At 40.1% G+C, this 16,852-nt stretch overlaps 1 protein-coding gene across 6 annotated transcripts in view; it reads right to left on the reverse strand.

Moving 5' to 3' along the window:
- ZC3H14 (zinc finger CCCH-type containing 14) overlaps positions 1-16,680 on the reverse strand; it is a 32,673-nt gene extending 15,993 nt beyond the window's left edge. For 4 of the 6 annotated variants that reach the window (XM_037503736.2, XM_037503735.2, XM_037503734.2 and 1 more), the window contains exons 1-9: positions 16,590-16,680; positions 16,075-16,117; positions 11,587-11,701; positions 8,675-8,715; positions 7,470-7,665; positions 6,741-7,170; positions 6,078-6,238; positions 5,611-5,711; positions 3,789-3,944 (exon numbers count right to left, since the gene is read on the reverse strand). In XM_037503736.2, the coding sequence (XP_037359633.1) occupies positions 3,789-3,944; positions 5,611-5,711; positions 6,078-6,238; positions 6,741-7,170; positions 7,470-7,665; positions 8,675-8,715; positions 11,587-11,701; positions 16,075-16,117; positions 16,590-16,625 (1,279 nt within the window). In that variant the 5' untranslated portion in view covers positions 16,626-16,680. The remainder of the gene's footprint in view (positions 1-3,788; positions 3,945-5,610; positions 5,712-6,077; positions 6,239-6,740; positions 7,171-7,469; positions 7,666-8,674; positions 8,716-11,586; positions 11,702-16,074; positions 16,118-16,589) is intronic. The other 2 variants (XM_037503738.2, XM_037503737.2) reach the window with 1 other exon arrangement.
- Positions 16,681-16,852: the final 172 nt, after the last annotated feature.

Below are 16,852 nucleotides of genomic sequence, written 5' to 3' on the forward strand. Positions count from 1 at the left end.
AAGATTTATTTATTTATGCATACAAGAACTGGGGTACAGGCCAGAGGTGCGGGGGGGGGGGGTTGAGAGGACCCACAGGAAATAAGTGGGAAACACATTAGGCAAGTAACTGAAACACACTGCTGAGGGGAGCGGCAGGCAAGACAGGAGAGGTCTGCTGTGCCATGTGGGTAGCTCCCTGGCCAGGGACCGAACTCTTGCTGCAATGGATATGGAGAGCTTCATAGTGCTACGACTTAGCCCCTTGCGCCACCAGGGAGGCCCTTAAGTTCACTTTTACTTATAGTTTAAGGTAAAGAGTACAACCTTATTCTTTTGCAGATGGCTACGCAATTATCTAGCACCATTTGTTGAAAAACCTGTTCTGTCCCCAGTGAATTAGCTGTACCTGTGCTAAAAACCAACTGATCATAAATTCATTGGTTCATTTTTGGATTTTCAATTTAATCACACTGGTCTACATGTATATACCCTTGTGCCAGCAGCACAGTCTTGATTACTGCAACCCTGCATTAAGTTTTGGATTTGGAAATATAACTTTTACTCTTTTTCAACAGTTTGGCTAGTCTTTCTATTCCCACCTGGTTTAGGATCAGCTTGACAGTATCTGTAAAAAAGAGGTCAGACATTTTAACAGAGATTGAGTTGAATTTATAGATCAGGGAGTACAACCACCTTAATGTTAAAGTATTCAAATATATGAATAAGAAATGTTTTTCTATGGTTTTTGCTTCATTTTTACTTTGGTTTACTTGCCAAGCTACAAATAAGTTATACAAACAAAAGATAAGGATACAAGACAGTGAACACAGCTCTCTAGTCTCTCCAAAATCATTCTTATAAAAAATTGTAGCCTTTGGTTTCCCAACTAAATAATGTCATTCCTAATAAAGGGATAAAGATTTGCTGAAGTTTATATAAAAAACTTTACTCGTTTGTCCAATCTGTAAATTAATTCTTTAAAATTCTCTGATAAAAAATTTCAAAATTTACATAAAGGCTGTGGATTTACAGAATTTTTTAAAGTACTAACTACAGGAAGACATCTACAGTAAACAGTCCGTCTTCGGCAAATTGTCACCTGCACACCCATTAGTTCACTAGAGGGCAGCAAACACACCTTGAATGAGAAAAGGGGAAAAACAGTCTAACAGAAGAACTATCACAAAGAACTAAGGTCCCCCAAAAGAACCCGCTTGAGGCTTCCTATTGTCAATCATTGTTCCCAAATCAACTTTAGTTGCAAAATAAGCAAAGATCCTTTCACACATTCCAATTTAAGTATCCAGCAGAGGATGTTTACATACTTTAAGGAAACTGAAGCACAAAAACATCAAGGTCAGCTAATGAGTGGAAAAAGCCTGGATTAACACCAAGACAATCAGGTTCCCAAGTCCGTATTTAGAATCAATGCCTTCTACTTCTCTCCATGAAACATTAAGTGGAACAAAACACGGCACAGGGAAATTCAAGTATATTTCCTATTTTATGCATACAAGTATGTGCACATAAAGGTGTGTGTGCACGATTCTTACTAGAGAAAGCATGCACATGTACATAGGAAAACCATGCCAACAAGATTGCAGACCGGCGCCAAACTATCCTAAGTGCAGTGCTCACCTGTGTGGACTGCAGCGGGCCAAAGGAAACGGGACTTTCCTTCTAAAGATAAGAATTCCTCTTTACTAAGAACCAGACCTCTCCTGTCTGGCCCAATGCTCCTCTGAGTAGTGTATTTAGTGGATCTGCCTGTTCTGCTCCCCACTGTCTCTGGTGAATCCTCTCACCCCCTCACCTCTTGCCTATACCCTAGTTCTTGTATGCATTAATAAAATAAATCTTTTGGGGGGGGGGAGGAAGATATATACTTAAAAGCATAAAAACAGAAAACTAGAAAACTGAAAAAACAAAGATCAAAAAACATGAGGCAAATACTAACTGGCTATATAACATATAAGACAAAACTGACTTTACAATTGAAATACTACTAGGTAGTGATGACTACAAAGGTTTAAACATCAAAAAGAGGCAACAATTTTAAATATGTACCTACCCCAGTTCATTACTTAAAACAAATGAAACAAAAACTAATAGAGTACAGAGAAATTAAATTTGTCATCCTGCTAGGCAATCTTAGCACCTCTCAATTATTAAGTCAAGCAAACAAAAACTCAAGGTCAAGATGTGATATGCAAAATGCAATTTTTCAACCCAACAATTAGAATCTTTCTTCCAACATGCATACAAAGCTGAACTGGAAGGGATCATGCTCAGCGAAATAAGACAGAAAAAGAAAAAAATCGGATGGTCTCACTCATAGCAGGATTTTAGAAAACTGAAGTAAGGGACCAGGAAAAAGACTAATTATAATAAAGTAAAAATCAGAATCAAAATCAACAAGCAATTATAAACCAGAGACATACTATGGGGGAGAGGGGTAGGAGGAGGGATTAGGTCAAAATAAGGGTGGTAGGATCCGCCTGTTCTGCTCCCCACTCTGTTCTGCTCTCCCTCTGTGTCTCCGGTGAATCCTCTCATGCCCTGCATCTCTGGCCTACACCCCAGTTCTTCAGTGCATAAATAAATTAAAAAAAAAAAAAAACCCTTTAAAAACACTTCCAAACAACACATGGATCAAAGATGAAAATTACAATGGAAATTAAAGATATTTAGAATGAAAACATTACGTATCAAAATTTGTGCTGTGCAAACAAATGAAGAGAATTTTACAGTGTAAATACTTACATTTGGAAAAATGTCAATGATGTCACTTAATATTAGAGCAAAAATCAATGGAACAAAAAAATGAAGATATAAAAAGAGAATCAATAAAGCCAAAATTGTGTTAAATCTTTGAAAAGACCAGCAAACAAAACTTTTGGTCACAGACTAAACCAAGACAAAAAGAGACAGCACAGATAGTGTGAGGGGAGCAGGCCGGTAAAAGCGCAGGTGCTCAACAACTCATGCATGTACATATATAAAATTGTAAAAGGTCATCACAAACTTGTAATACAGTAAGCGTATTAATTAATGGCTGTTTGCAGTATCACTTTGCACTTGTGAACATATAAACCACCCTCAGCAATAAATGTACTTGATATCATCCCACATTTTTGTCCTTTTATATTAAAACAGTATGTGAAACCATACAACATACAGAGCTTAATGAGCTGAATAAGGCAAATCACCCTCATACAACCAAGAAAATAGAATTGTGCTGGTCACCCCGGAAGTCTCTACATGTGGTCTATTATCACTCCTCTCCAAAATAACTAATGGACCTTTTAATTTAAGTCTTTTAATCTAGAATTCTCAGCCTATTTGACCTATATAGAGTCCCAAAGACTTTACCCATTGCATATTCAATGTACAATTCAACCAACAAATTCCTCTCCTGCAAGCTGGTGGCTGGACCTGGGACTCAACCACTCAGGTTCAAATCCTCTGCTAAGATTACGGAGCTTTTATTCTTATGTCAGGAGGTACAAAACGGCCAGGCTATACCTCTATTTAAAAAAGATTTTAAGCAGGGATGGGATTAACATCAAGAGGGAAAGGAAAGGGCCTCCCTCCTGGCCTAGGAACGAAGTTGCAGAGCTATCACCACTATAGCCTGAGTTCGATCCCTGGTCAGGGAGGTGACCCACATATGGCACAGACCTCTCCTGTCTGGCTCACGGCTCCCCACTCTGTCTCTGGTGAATCTTCTCACCCCCTGCACCACTGGCCTATAACCCAATCTATTAAATAAATATTATTTAAAAAATGAAACAGCTTTTAAATACCTTGACTTTTTTCGATGTTATCTTCTTTTGTTTCCTCTTCTTTAACTGGCGTACTTATTCTGGGAGTCCTGTTTTGGCCCTGGACCATTTCTGCTAGCAATTCTTCTTGAGAAGTTCGAGTTCTGGGAGCAACTGGAAGTGTCTGTTTCTGTGAGACTTTTATATGAAAGCAAAACATGGAAATGCAAAAGCAGAAGCACATCAAAACTCAACAGCAAAGATGTCATGTTAAACATCAGTGCCTCCTTTTGTTTAGAACATGAGAATAGTTCATAAATAGCACCGTGTTTTTTCTTATGATAGTCCCCAAAGATGGGGACCTGACTTAGATGCCCACATGTACGTACACAAACATCTTCACATTTTAAACCACATACCATACATACACTGTAGAACCGTATTTACTTCTTAAGATTCTGCTTCCACTCAATGATCTCATAACAATTTCAAACTGTAATTTAGATAACCTAACAGTTTCAATACTGTTTCTCAAAAAACTTGGGGAAACACCAACTAATGCAACAGTAGGAAATTTCAAGGTAACAGAGTAAAATTCTCTGTATTTCTCATTCTAAACAATAGTGCTGGGCCTCCCCGGTGGCGCAGCGGTTGAGCGCTGGGTTGCGAAGCTGCCCCCAGCCTCTGCAGCGCCGGTTCGATCCCCGGCTGCTCCCCGGCCACCGGAGGAGGATCCCACATGGTGCGCAGACCTCTCCTGCCACCCGCTGCTCCCCTCAGCAGTGTACTTCAGTCCTTCTGCCTGCTCTGCTCCCCGCTCTGGCTCTGGTGAATTCTCTCACCCTCCCGCGCTTCTGACTGTACCCAGTGCATGTATAAACAAAACAAACAAATATAATAAATAAATAAATAAAAACATGCCTCTATAAAAAAAAAAAAAAGAAATAAAAAAAAAAAAAAAAAAAAATAGTGCTGACAGATCAAAAAAGGGAATGCAAATTATGACAAATTTGATCAAATGTGGTTTTGCCTGATAATCTTATCTACATGCCAAAACCTGTTTAATTTTATGTTCAAGGTTAAATTAGGGTTGAGAAGTGAGGGGACAGATTACTGGGATCAAAGCTTCACAGTTTACAATTTATTCCACTTCAGGAAAGGATCACAAAAAGAGGTGCATGAGAAGGGAAAAGCAGAAAAAAGCTGAAAGAACAGCCATCAAATGCACAGCAAAAATAAAATACAAAATATTTAGAATGTGTAATCATCACAACTTATTAACAGGTTTAGACCAGCTATAGCACATGCAACAAAGCAGAAAACATGGCGGTACAGCCTGCGTCCCGTCACTTGGCTCGTATTTTTGAACAAGCATTTTCTAAGATCAGATAATAGCTGACTTATCTCCCTTGCTTCAAAATCATGTAATACCTTTATAGTCTGTAAGACTGGGGCAGGAACATCACAAATGAGTCAGTTTACTGCCTTGTAGTCTATTAAAGGGTTCTACTGAAAGGAATCAACCTGTTCATATACTAAACTTAAAATTTTTCCAACTTCAGCCTCTTAAAATTATCCATTTTGCTCCCTTTTATTTCATAAATCCATACTTAGTGTTGAATCAAATGCTGTGAATATTAAAATCCCATTTTTATCAAAACTCCCGTTAAAGTTTCTCTTTACTATAAGGCATTATAGTTGCACAAAGACTAAGTTCAAACTTGTACAATCTACTTTTAAAATCATTCTTCTCTGGTCCTCGTCTTGGTGTTGACATCCTAAAGAAGGGACAACTTGGAAGCCATCATCTAGCTTACAAAGAGTTACAGAAATCTCTAATGTAAACATAATAGATTTAAATTACCTGTAGAATAGTTAGTTGTTTTCGTTACAGATTCTTGAGCTTCAGATATAGCCTTCAAAATTAGATTCTTATTAGCTTGCTTAGAAGGTGGAAGAGAAGGTCTAGAAAAGTTAGTAACAAATAGATTAAATTTTAGATCTGAGGTCTTTTTACATGCTAGCCATCCATTTTGTCTTTACTAAAGTTCTGTTAGATTTTGAACAGACCAGCTGTAGCTTTTAGGAAATGCCAACTAGATCAGAACCATGTAACTTTTTTCAATGATGAACCTGAAGCAAATCTCCCCCACCCCCACCTCATTAGTTTTTAATATTCTCTGCCATCCTCTATAATTAAAAGCAATTGTTTCATTCATTTTAGTGTTTCTCAAAAACACTAAAGTCTACATCACATACTATTAATTTTTTATTCTCATAATAAAGATGACTCCATCAGACAAAGATTAATTTAGAGACACGTGCATGTACCTCCTCTCGGGCTTTGCTGGCACTGACACACTGCTGGAGATGCTTCCTGTTCGGGACCCACAGTCATCATCTTCCTCCTCCTCTTCTCCATCATGATTGAATTTTTTTACTTTAATAACTGAACTTACCACCGGCAACTTTCTCTTTCGAAAGTTTTCTTCCTGCAATCAGATAAATTTAGACTTACCTAAACTCAGAAAATAACAAAGTTCTACCACAGAACGTATTTTTCTCAAGAAAAAGCCAATGATATTAAAAATTCATGGGATATTTCCTGTTTCTTATGAAAGTATTATACCTAATAGCTAACCTTAGTTGACACTAAAACTAGAGTTTTAATATTTACTTAAAAACAGCGACATAAAGCACACGTTAAGGAAACTAGTAAAACTGGAGTTACGGTTTACTAGTAACTGCTGAGAAAAAAGCTAAAGTCAACCTAAAATCTCCCAAAAATTGTAAGGTAAGGTTGAAGCTGTCACAACCATTGGCATCTCAGGAAAACAAACAAGATGTAAAATATCTGTAGAAGCCAGTTGTGGTGCAGAAAACCTGACTGGTATATGTGGAGTAGCACAGAAATTACTTTAAACATGAAGTATGTGTTATTTCATAAACTATTTTGTTTCAAGAATTATCAACCCAGAGTTTGAAAGTACAAACCTCAATACTCATTTTTTCTGAGTTGTTTCTAAAGAAGGGACTGTAAGTCTCTTCTAAGCTGTTAAGCACTTCTGGTTCACACAAACGTCCTGTTTCATATACCCGGCTGTTCTGTATATCGAGAGGCTTGGCAGTATGAATACTGTTTTGCTGTTGTTGAAATTGCAGCCTGTTTAAATGAGTACCACCATCTGCATTTCGACTTGCAGGTGGGCGATAAATTTCAATAGAAGGACGAGAAGAACCGTATGTAAGTGTCACTGTAGGTTTTTTCTGAGATAAAGGATTCTCCTGCACAAAATTGAGGTCTTCATCAATGAGATCATCTGGTTCCGGCTTAATATCTATCACATCTTCAGATGGTGCCGGCTCCCTCAGAGGTTTCACTGTTGACATTAGTCGGGTTGCAGCTCCATCATCGTAACTCTGTCTATTTAAAAACACATATACACACAAAGTTACATCCTATTTAGAGCTGTTAACCTCAAAAAAAGTTCTGATAGTCTCCTTATCCACTGAAAACTAATGAAATCAAATTCCTTTTTTAAACTTTGATATACTACATTTAAAACAAGATACCTTGGTCTTATTCATTGTTTGATTCAAAAAAATGCTCTGTCTTAATGTTTCCAAAAACAACTGAAAACAGCAATTTGAAGATTTAAAACGAAAGTAAAAGTCACATACAAATACCCATGTTCCCACAGCACGTCTACATGGGACTCTTACCTGACATTAGTGGTTTTCTGCTCCTGTGAACTTGTAGAAACTCTGGAATCTCTTTTTTCAGGTCTAGTGCTAGAAACTGCAAGGGGTGGCACTGCAGCTTCGTGCCTTCTCTCATCTCCCCGACTGAAACTACTCTTATTTGAAGGCACGTTACTATCAAAGATGTTGGTATCAGATGACTTTAGACTAGATGGGTCTGGAAAGAAAGAAACACACTACTTCACTACTTATCTTACTTTGACCCTTCTTCACACCAAAATTTATACTTTTTTTAAAGATTTATTTTATTTATACAAGAGCTGGGGTACAGGCCAGATGCACGGGACGGTAAGAGGATTCACCAGAGACAGAGCAGGGAACAGAACAGGCAGACGAATGAAATATACTGCTGAGGGGAGCAGTGGGCGACACAGGAGAGGTCTGCTCGCCATGTGGGTTGCTCCGAGGCTGGTGGGGATAGAACTGGCACTGCCGAGGCGGATGCAGACAGCTTCACAGCTCTGCCCTCAAGCGCCTGCGCCACCAGGAAGGCCCTGAGGCAATACATGTTTTAATGGCCTAGTATTATTCCATGCATAGTAATATAATTTACCCATGTACTATTACTGGACTTTTAAGTAATTTTCTACTTTTTCTAAAGATTTTATTTATTTATTTATGCATACAAGAACTGGAGTGTAGGCCAGAGGTGTGGGGGTGGGGCATGAGGGGATGAGAGGATTCACCAGAGACAGAGTGGGGAGCTGAACAGGAGGACTGACTGAAATACACTGCAGAGGGGAGCAGCGGGTGAGACAGGAGAGATCTGCTGCACCACGTGTTAGCTCCCTGGCAAGGGATTAAACTTGCGCTGCAGTGACTACCAACCGCTTCATAGTGCTGTGACTTAACCCCTTGCGCCACCAGGGAGGCCCACTTTTAAGTAATTTTCAATTACAAAGTATTGAAACATCCTTGAAGCTAAATCACTACACATATCTATAATAATTTCCTTAGGATAACTTACATAGTTCCTCTTCCTTGTTTAAAATGTCTCTGAATCGTATTAATTTCTCTTAAATTCATAAAAATAGGTGCTTCCTAAAAATGGTCAAATTACTACTTTCAAATTTGTTTTCCCCAGATTAGCACAAATAACATTAGAAAAAAGAAATCACATACTATAGGAAATTCCAAAAATATACTGACATTTTAATAAATTTTACCTGTTGTAACAGAGCGAAGTTTATCTAATACACCATGAAGCCTGAAAGAAAAAAAAAATTAAAGCTTACTTCAATCAAGATTTTATTTAAACTGGACATTTGAGGGCCCTCCCTGGTAGCGCAGGGGTTAAAGACAGTGCCATGAAGCTATCACCAGCCACTGCCGCACAAGTTCGACCCCCGCTGGCCAGGGACCTAACCCACATGGCACAGTAGACCTCCCCTGTCTCGCCTGCTACTCCCCTCTGCAGTGTATTTCAGTACATCTACCTGTTCTGCTCCCCACTCTGTCTCTGGTGAATCTTCTCACCCCAGGACCTCTGGTTTATACCCCAGTTCTTGTATGCATAAATAAATCTTTTTTTTTAAAAAGATAGATTTATTTATACAAGCACTGGGTAGTCAGAAGCGCAGGCGGGTGAGAGAATTCACCAGAGCCAGAGTGGGGAACAGAACAGGCAGACCGATGATATACACTGCTGAGGGGAGCAGCGGGCGCGGCAGGAGAGGTTGAGCCAGTGGGACCCTCGCCGGCTGCCGAGGATCAAACTGGCGGCCGAGAATCAAACCGGCGCTACAGAGGCTGCAGACAGCTTCGCAGCCCAGCGCTCAACCACTGCACCACCAGGGGAGGCCCTAAATAAATCTTTAAAAAAAAAAATAGACTTGACATTTGAGTCTCAAATGTCAGATAAATGGTACAAAGTGGTATTCTATGACTAATATTTTTCTACAGATTTATTTATTTATACATACAAGAACTGGGATGTATGCCAGAGGTGTGGGAGGTGAGAGGATTCCCCAGAGACAGTGTGGAGAAGAGAACAGTCAGATCTACTGAAATATACTGCTGAGAGGAGCAGCAGGTAAGACAGGAGAGGTCTGCTGTACCATGTGGGTCAGCTCCCTGGTCGGGGATCAACTCATGCTGCAGAGCTAGTGATAGTTTGATAGCACTGAGATTTTAAACTGTGCACACCAGGGAGGCACCGACTAAATAGTATTAATGTTAACTTTCAAGTTTCAGTTTTTAAAAGTTTTTAGAATAATGCTATAGAAGCTAATCAAAAATCCTATTTTTCCATCACTTATTTTCAGATCTAACCTCTATAAAAATGAGGACAAGGTTATCATGATCAGTCTTGCAAATAAATTGTTTCATAAGGACTAAAGACATAATGTTGCTTAAAGTAAAATAAAATATCACAAACACAATACACTTTATTTCCACTGATTAAGCAGTTGAAATTTATCTACTTATGAAAGGTTTCTGGGAAAAATTAATTTTGGTAAGCAAAAAAAGTATATTCCCAAAATACACATTATCACTTGACTATAACTATTACCAAAAAAACTAATGGCTTATGCAAGGATAAGTCACAACCTTACCTATAAAATATATCCTATTTTAGTGGATATGTACATCGCAAATTTCCCCTAAAGTCCTTCCAAGATGCTGTGCCTACTAAAAACATAAAAAAAAAACTTTCTTTCTTTTTACAATGTTTCTCTCAGAAACCTAGTCACATGACAATGTCTCCAAGGACAATTATGGCAGGCCTCCACAAAAATGGGTTTATGTTTGCAGTTGGTGGGTGGCAATGAACACTTAGGAAAGCAATGTGACACCATCACTTGTATTAGTATATGTTGAAGAACTGAATTTACGGGAAGATGAGAAAATTAATTTTATTTTAAATTCAAATCCACTTAGCTGTCTGCTTGTGTAAGAATTTATCTAAAGCATTCCATCAGGTGACCCAAAGGTTGAAGAAAAAAGTCAGGTCATAAAAAATGCACGCGAAACAAAAGACTGAAGAGTTTAAAAAAAAAAAAAAAAAAAAGGGCACTCATGACCAATGATAATCACCCCAGTCAAAGGCACCACGCTCTTTTTTGACTTTTTTTTTTTAATGGGGGCAGGGGTGGGTGGGGAGGGATAAATTCTAGGAACAAAGTGGGTCAGGTCACCCACACAGTCTATGGGCCGAAACATCTGAAGGGCTACCACACATTCAATGTTCTTCAAAATCGTTATATGGACCTAGAGATTTCCATGTGGAATTTCAAGAAAGCTTTGTAAGAGTTATAAGGCATATAATAGGGGCAAAATGTCATTAATATCATCTTTGGTTTCAAGGCAAGAGGTTATCCAGTTCTGTTTCCTTCCTTGGAGTCTCCTAGTTCTTCACCATTCAAATTAAGCAGGTCACTTTGCTCACTCAACGTCTGCCCCATCATCAAATTGCACTGTAAATGAAGTTCCCAGTGAGAGCCTCTACGTAAGGATGTGCCCCATTCTCAGCAGCATTATTAACCTCTCCTAGCCATGACTCTACCTCAAACCATAAAATTGAATTTTATGTTTTAGTCAGTATTCTCAACTAAAGGCATATGGGGGCTTAAAAAGATACTGAAAATTATGTTAAATTTACAGTTGAACATAAAGCTGCCTATTTAAAAATCCCAAACTTTACGTTCCATAGTTTTATAAACTGATTTGAAATTTTGTCAAGAAAACCTTGCCCCCTAAGAGTTAACTCACTGGACAAAGCAATTTTGGACATCAATCTAGTCCAAAAAAACCATGGGGAAGAATGGGAGTAAGATGCAGCAACATCTTATGGGCCAGGCACATTAGCTGTGAGGACATTACATGTATTAGCTCATTTAATCCTCACAACAATCCTATAAAGGGGATTTACCATTTCCATTTAATAGATGGAGAAACCAAGGTATGAAAAAGATCCAGGATTCAACCTCAACAGTCTGGCTCCATAGGCTGTGCTCACAACCTGTCTCTCTACAACGAAGCTGATATGCCTATCAAGAACCTCTTTGATAGCAGAAAAAACACCTACTCTGTCTCATACCAAGCTTTGGTCTGAGGGGTAGATAATTCAGAAACCTACCATACGGTGAATCGAACTGTGTTGTTCCCTAGAAACAGGGACAGGTCCTCTGTCATTTGGTCCTGACTTTTCTTGTTGGCCACCATCACCATAATGTAATCAGGAAGTTCTTCATCTATTTAAAAGGAAAAGTATATAAAAACTTTTTTATGTTTTCCTTAATATTTTCTTCTACTTAGAAGTTGTCTTGCTTGAAAATACATACTTAGTTCTAAGAATTAACATGTCAGCTATACTGGAATATGTTGAACAAGAAAGTTTTCTCCATTCCAGAGGTATTTCAATTACTAGAAAAATGGGAATAAGGATTAATACTTACAAAACTAAATAATCTAAATTACAGAATCAAACTTGAGAGTGCATTTATTCCTTTAAGTCTTCCATAAAATGCTCGTTAGTTTCAAAGAGGCTTCCAGGAAGCACATTGGCATTCCTTAAAAATAACTGAGTTTTGCGCTTACTTACATTCCAAAATGTTTAAGAAAATACTTTTATCCTTGGTAAAGCAAAGTTCAATCACTCAGGCTAACACATCTGCAGCAACGTAAATGAAAACTACCCTAAAACCCTACACATCATTGTAAAAGTCCCATCTTACAATTGGTTAAATAACTTTACTTCAACTGATTTAGCCTCATTCCCTCCTACACAGTGATTATGACGTGAGGGTTAGGGACAAAACAACAAAAAAAACCACCACTCCAGTAAGAAGAGAAGGAAGTAAAGACCGTTTATCAGGTACTTTAATCCCTACCCGCCCCCCCCCAAAAAGCCCTTTAGACCTGACACCTTAATAACCCATAATACATCTCTGTAGACAAAAGGTTCATTAAAGAAATACTCAGACATTTATTTCAAGGAAAAATATCGAAAATATAGTTCAAAGAAAGCACAAATACAATGAAAAAGCCCCATCTACAAAGTGAGAAATTACAGTATTTGATGGAAACGTGCATATGACAAAAGAGACAAATAATGAAAAGTCATTTATTATTTTCTTTGTAGACTTATCAAAAGGTTCCCACTGCTTTCAGGGAATTACAGTCAATACATCCGCTAGTCTACTTATGCAAAGTGGACTTACTATAAGCCACCCTGGTAAATCAGGAAAGGTCAACAAAAAAGCTTAACTACTTTAGCAATCCTGACAGTTTTCCTCCCTCATAATGTCAGTGACAAACACAAACAGACTGTGTTTTCTGTCAATATACATTAACTTGCATTTTCTAAAATTTTATATGAACAGGACCACTGGTTGCCTGGTTACAGAGTGGGAGGCCAGGGACAGGGAGCTACAAAGGAGCTCCAGGATACTTTGGGGGGGGCAATGAATATGGTCATTAATTTGATTAGCGTACATATCAAGACACAGCAAAATGTTATACTTTAAGCGTGTAGTTTAATATACAGCAGTATCTTAAGAAAGCTTACTAGAAATTTATATTGTTTTCTCACTAGATACAAATGGGAAATAATCTAACAAAAAATGTGTTCACAATATATTTTCTACATAATTCTAATCTATTTCTCAAGTTCACTTGAAATCCACATACCGAAAATTTTTTTTAAGATTTCTGCTAGTATTTCTAAATGTAAACTGTTCTGAATCATACTTTGACATCTCACTAAAATGTTCCATTTTAAACACACACATGAGTAAAAAGGGTTGTTCACCATTGCATTGCACCCAGTGCCTTGAAAATAAATATTAAAAGATCGTATTCATAACCTTAAAGGTTTCCAAGACTCCTTCCAGCACACAGAAAGGGATTAGAAATTCACCCTTTTCATTGAGAAGGACCAAGTACAAATAGTTAAGTGGCAAGCTACAAACATAAATAATGTATACTTTTAAATAGAGCCTAATGGTGACCTGTTTACTCAGTTAACATTGATGGAAAAAAATCATGCTTTCAGCTATGCCACTGGGACACTTGGTATTTACCACATTAGAAATTACTACTGAGAATCTTTTATTTTTTTTAAAGATTTATTTTTATTTATATATACAAGAACTGGGGTGTACGCCACAGGTTTTGAAGGTGAGAGGATTCACCAGAGACTGAGTAGGGAGCAGAACAGGCAGATCTAATGAAATACACTGCTGAGCGGAGCAGCAGCACAGGCAGGAGAGGTCTGCTGCGTCATGTGGGCCACCTCCCTGGCTGGGGATAGAACTCATGTTACAGTGGCAGCAAGTAGCTTCAGAGCACTGAGACTTTAACCCCTATGCCACCAGGGAAGATCTTTTAAAATACTTTAACTCACTTATAATACATCTATCACATTTTAACCATACATATTTATGTTAATATAATTAAAATCAAATTTTCCATAACAAAAAAATTAGTGCAAAAATATAAGTTTTTTTTTTTTTTTTTTACTCTCTTCACTATCTGGTTAAAACAGTTGGGGGTTCTAATTTCTGCTTCTACACTTATTCTTCTCTGATCTGCTGTTCTGAGTGAAAACTCAGGAAAAAAATCTGTTCTTACACAGATAAGAAATTGCAAAAGGAGTATTTTACTAGCCTTTCCAAAAAATGTATATATTCTTCTATAATACTATGCCAAAACTCAACAGATAGTTGCTTAAAGGTAAGCAGCCATTTGGAGACTAAAACTTATTAACAAGTTTTACATACTCTTTTATATGAAAACCCATTGATCCATCCACACTTACAAAGGATCTGTTATCCTTGTATTAACACCTTGAATTGGTCTTTTGGAAAAACTACTCCTTTGCTGAGCTACAGAAACCATGTGTTGGTACATTTCATTACACAATATAAAGAATCCCTTGCTAATATCCCATTAGTTTTATCAAAAATCCCTTTTTTCCCCTTGAAGACTTATTTTTTACGCGTATAAGAACTGTTGTGTAGGCCAGAGGTGGGGAAAGGGGAGGGGGAGGTATTTCACCAGAGACAGAGTGGGGAGCAGAACAGGCGGATCTACAGAATCACACTGCTGAAGGGAGCAGCTGGTGAAGACAGGAGAGGTCTGCCCACGCCATGTGGGTCAGCTCCCTGGCCTGAGAACAACTCATGCTGCAGTGGTTGGTGATAGTTTGACAGCGCTGAGACTCCTGTCCCACCAGGGAGGCCCAAAAATCCTTTTAAGTACTGGGAAGTTCTTAAAATTCATAAAGGCAGCCACAATTTTCTCAAAATCTTCATTACGCTCAACTTTTGTCATTAGCAACAATACCAACCTGGTCTTTGACTTTGCTCATTTTCAAGGGTACAAAATACCCAAATGTAACTAGTTTATCAATTCTTTAAAGTTAAAAAAAAAAATTCCAAGAAAAAGATGACTTATGAGAGTTATATAAACAACTGGCAATTAAAATCTGAGATTAAAAAAGGAAAAAGGTGGTTAGACCAGTTCACACAAGTCCTTTTCCTCAAGGCAATGCATCTTGCTTCAGTGAAGGGCAGAAATACTCATATTTTCTCACACTGCACATTAAGATGTAGTCCAGGGTCAGAGTTAAAAAAACATTTTTACTGCTCCTTCAATGACATTCTTAAGCAAAACAGACTTTTAAAAAAGTTTTTGGAAGGAAAGGTGGTGAGGAATATGGTTTCCTGTAGTTTAGTGTAAGATGCTAAATAAAAAGTTTTATCCACCACTTTCTGCAGAATCTAAATGACAGCAAACCAAAACGGTTCTGTACCATCAGTATTATTTAAAGGTAAGTTTGACTTAAAAGAGGCAAGACCTTGGGGTCTCCTGCATCTAGAAAACTACTTAGAACACACCAGAACTTTGGAGCCAAACAGACTCAGGTCTTCAATCCTAAGACCTTGCTCAAATAAGCATTCAAAGCCTCAGTTTCCCAGCTTGTGCAGCTGGAGACAGCACCACTTACCTTCCAGTGTTCTCCTGGGGATTACACGACCTAACGTATATACAAGGTTAAGCACGGTGCCTGGCCCACAGTGAATACGCAAATTATAAATCATTTAAAAAAAAAAAAAGTGAGAAAAGAGGACACATTACTGTAGGAGATGAACGGGGCAGGGGTGTCAAAACATCTGAAAGTGAAACTCACTGAATCTTAACAGAGGCCAAATAAATGCCAGAAATGATCACTCACTCCTCTGCCTAACAATTCTGGAAAATGAAGATGAAGAGAGTGAGAAAGAACAGAGAATTAAAAAAACAAAAACAAAAAAAACAAACATCAAGAAAAACAGGATGCTGAACAGAAGGTAGCTCTGTTTGGCTAACCATTTTCAAAACCTTCTGAAAAGGGGTTTAAAACAAAACACGAGGCCGCTTTCAACGAAAGCAATTTAAGGGGGGGAAAAAAAATAAACCAGGGATCATCAGCCTGGAAGGGGGGGGGTGACAGGGGAGGGGGGATCTCGTCAAAGTCAAAAACTACGTCGTGGGGTGGGGGGGAGGGGAACCGCATCCACTAAAATTTAATTCGCTGCCAGGTCTAGACTATGAGACGCACGACGACGACGACAAAACTTACCCACGTAGGCTCCTAATTCCTGCAATTTCCCCTTAATGGCACTCTGTGGGGGCGAAGACAAACATGGGGGTGAGAAAGCCGGTCGCGGCAAGACAAGCCGACCCGCCGCGCTCGGCTCCATGGCGGGGGCGGGAGGCGTCGCGCCCCCTCCCCCTCCCCCCCGACCTCCCCTCCCCCTCCCCAGCCCCTCCCCCCTCGCCGCCGCCCGCCCGAGCCCCGACCACGGCGCGCGCCCGCCGCACCCCCAGAGCCGCCCCGCGGCTCCCGCCGGCCCCCACGCCTCCTCCCGGCCCCCGCGTCTACGCCCGCAGCAGCGGCCCCTCGCCCTCCGCGCGCCCTGAGGCGAAGGGGGCGCCCAAGGCCGAGGCGGCCGGGCCCGGAAGACGCCCCTCGCCGGCCCGCGGCCCTCAGCGACCAGGCCGCGGCGGCCAGGCCGGGCCCACCGGCCCCGTTACTCCTAACAACCGCGCGCGCGCCCGCCGGCCGAGCCCCCGCCCGCCGGCCCCGGGCCTCACCCGGATCTTGCGGCTGATCTCCGTGCCGATCTCCATGGCGCCGCGGCGGGCGGCGGGCCCAGAACCGCACGGCGTCCGCTCCCGCCCGGCCACCGCCGCCGCTCCCGGCCGCACGATCTGCGTGACCCGCCCCCACCACCGGCTCCGCGCGTCGGGGCGAACCGAGTCGGCGCGCCTGCGCCTGCGCCTGCGCCTGCGCGCCCGGGCCCGCGAAGCCGGCGCTGCGGCGCCCTCTACTGGCGTCCGGGCCAGCGGCAGGCGGC

Source organism: Talpa occidentalis, unplaced genomic scaffold, assembly GCF_014898055.3.
Source record: "Talpa occidentalis isolate TD23 unplaced genomic scaffold, MPIMG_talOcc4v2.1 talOcc4.11, whole genome shotgun sequence".
In the NCBI taxonomy this organism is placed as follows: domain Eukaryota; kingdom Metazoa; phylum Chordata; class Mammalia; order Eulipotyphla; family Talpidae; genus Talpa; species Talpa occidentalis.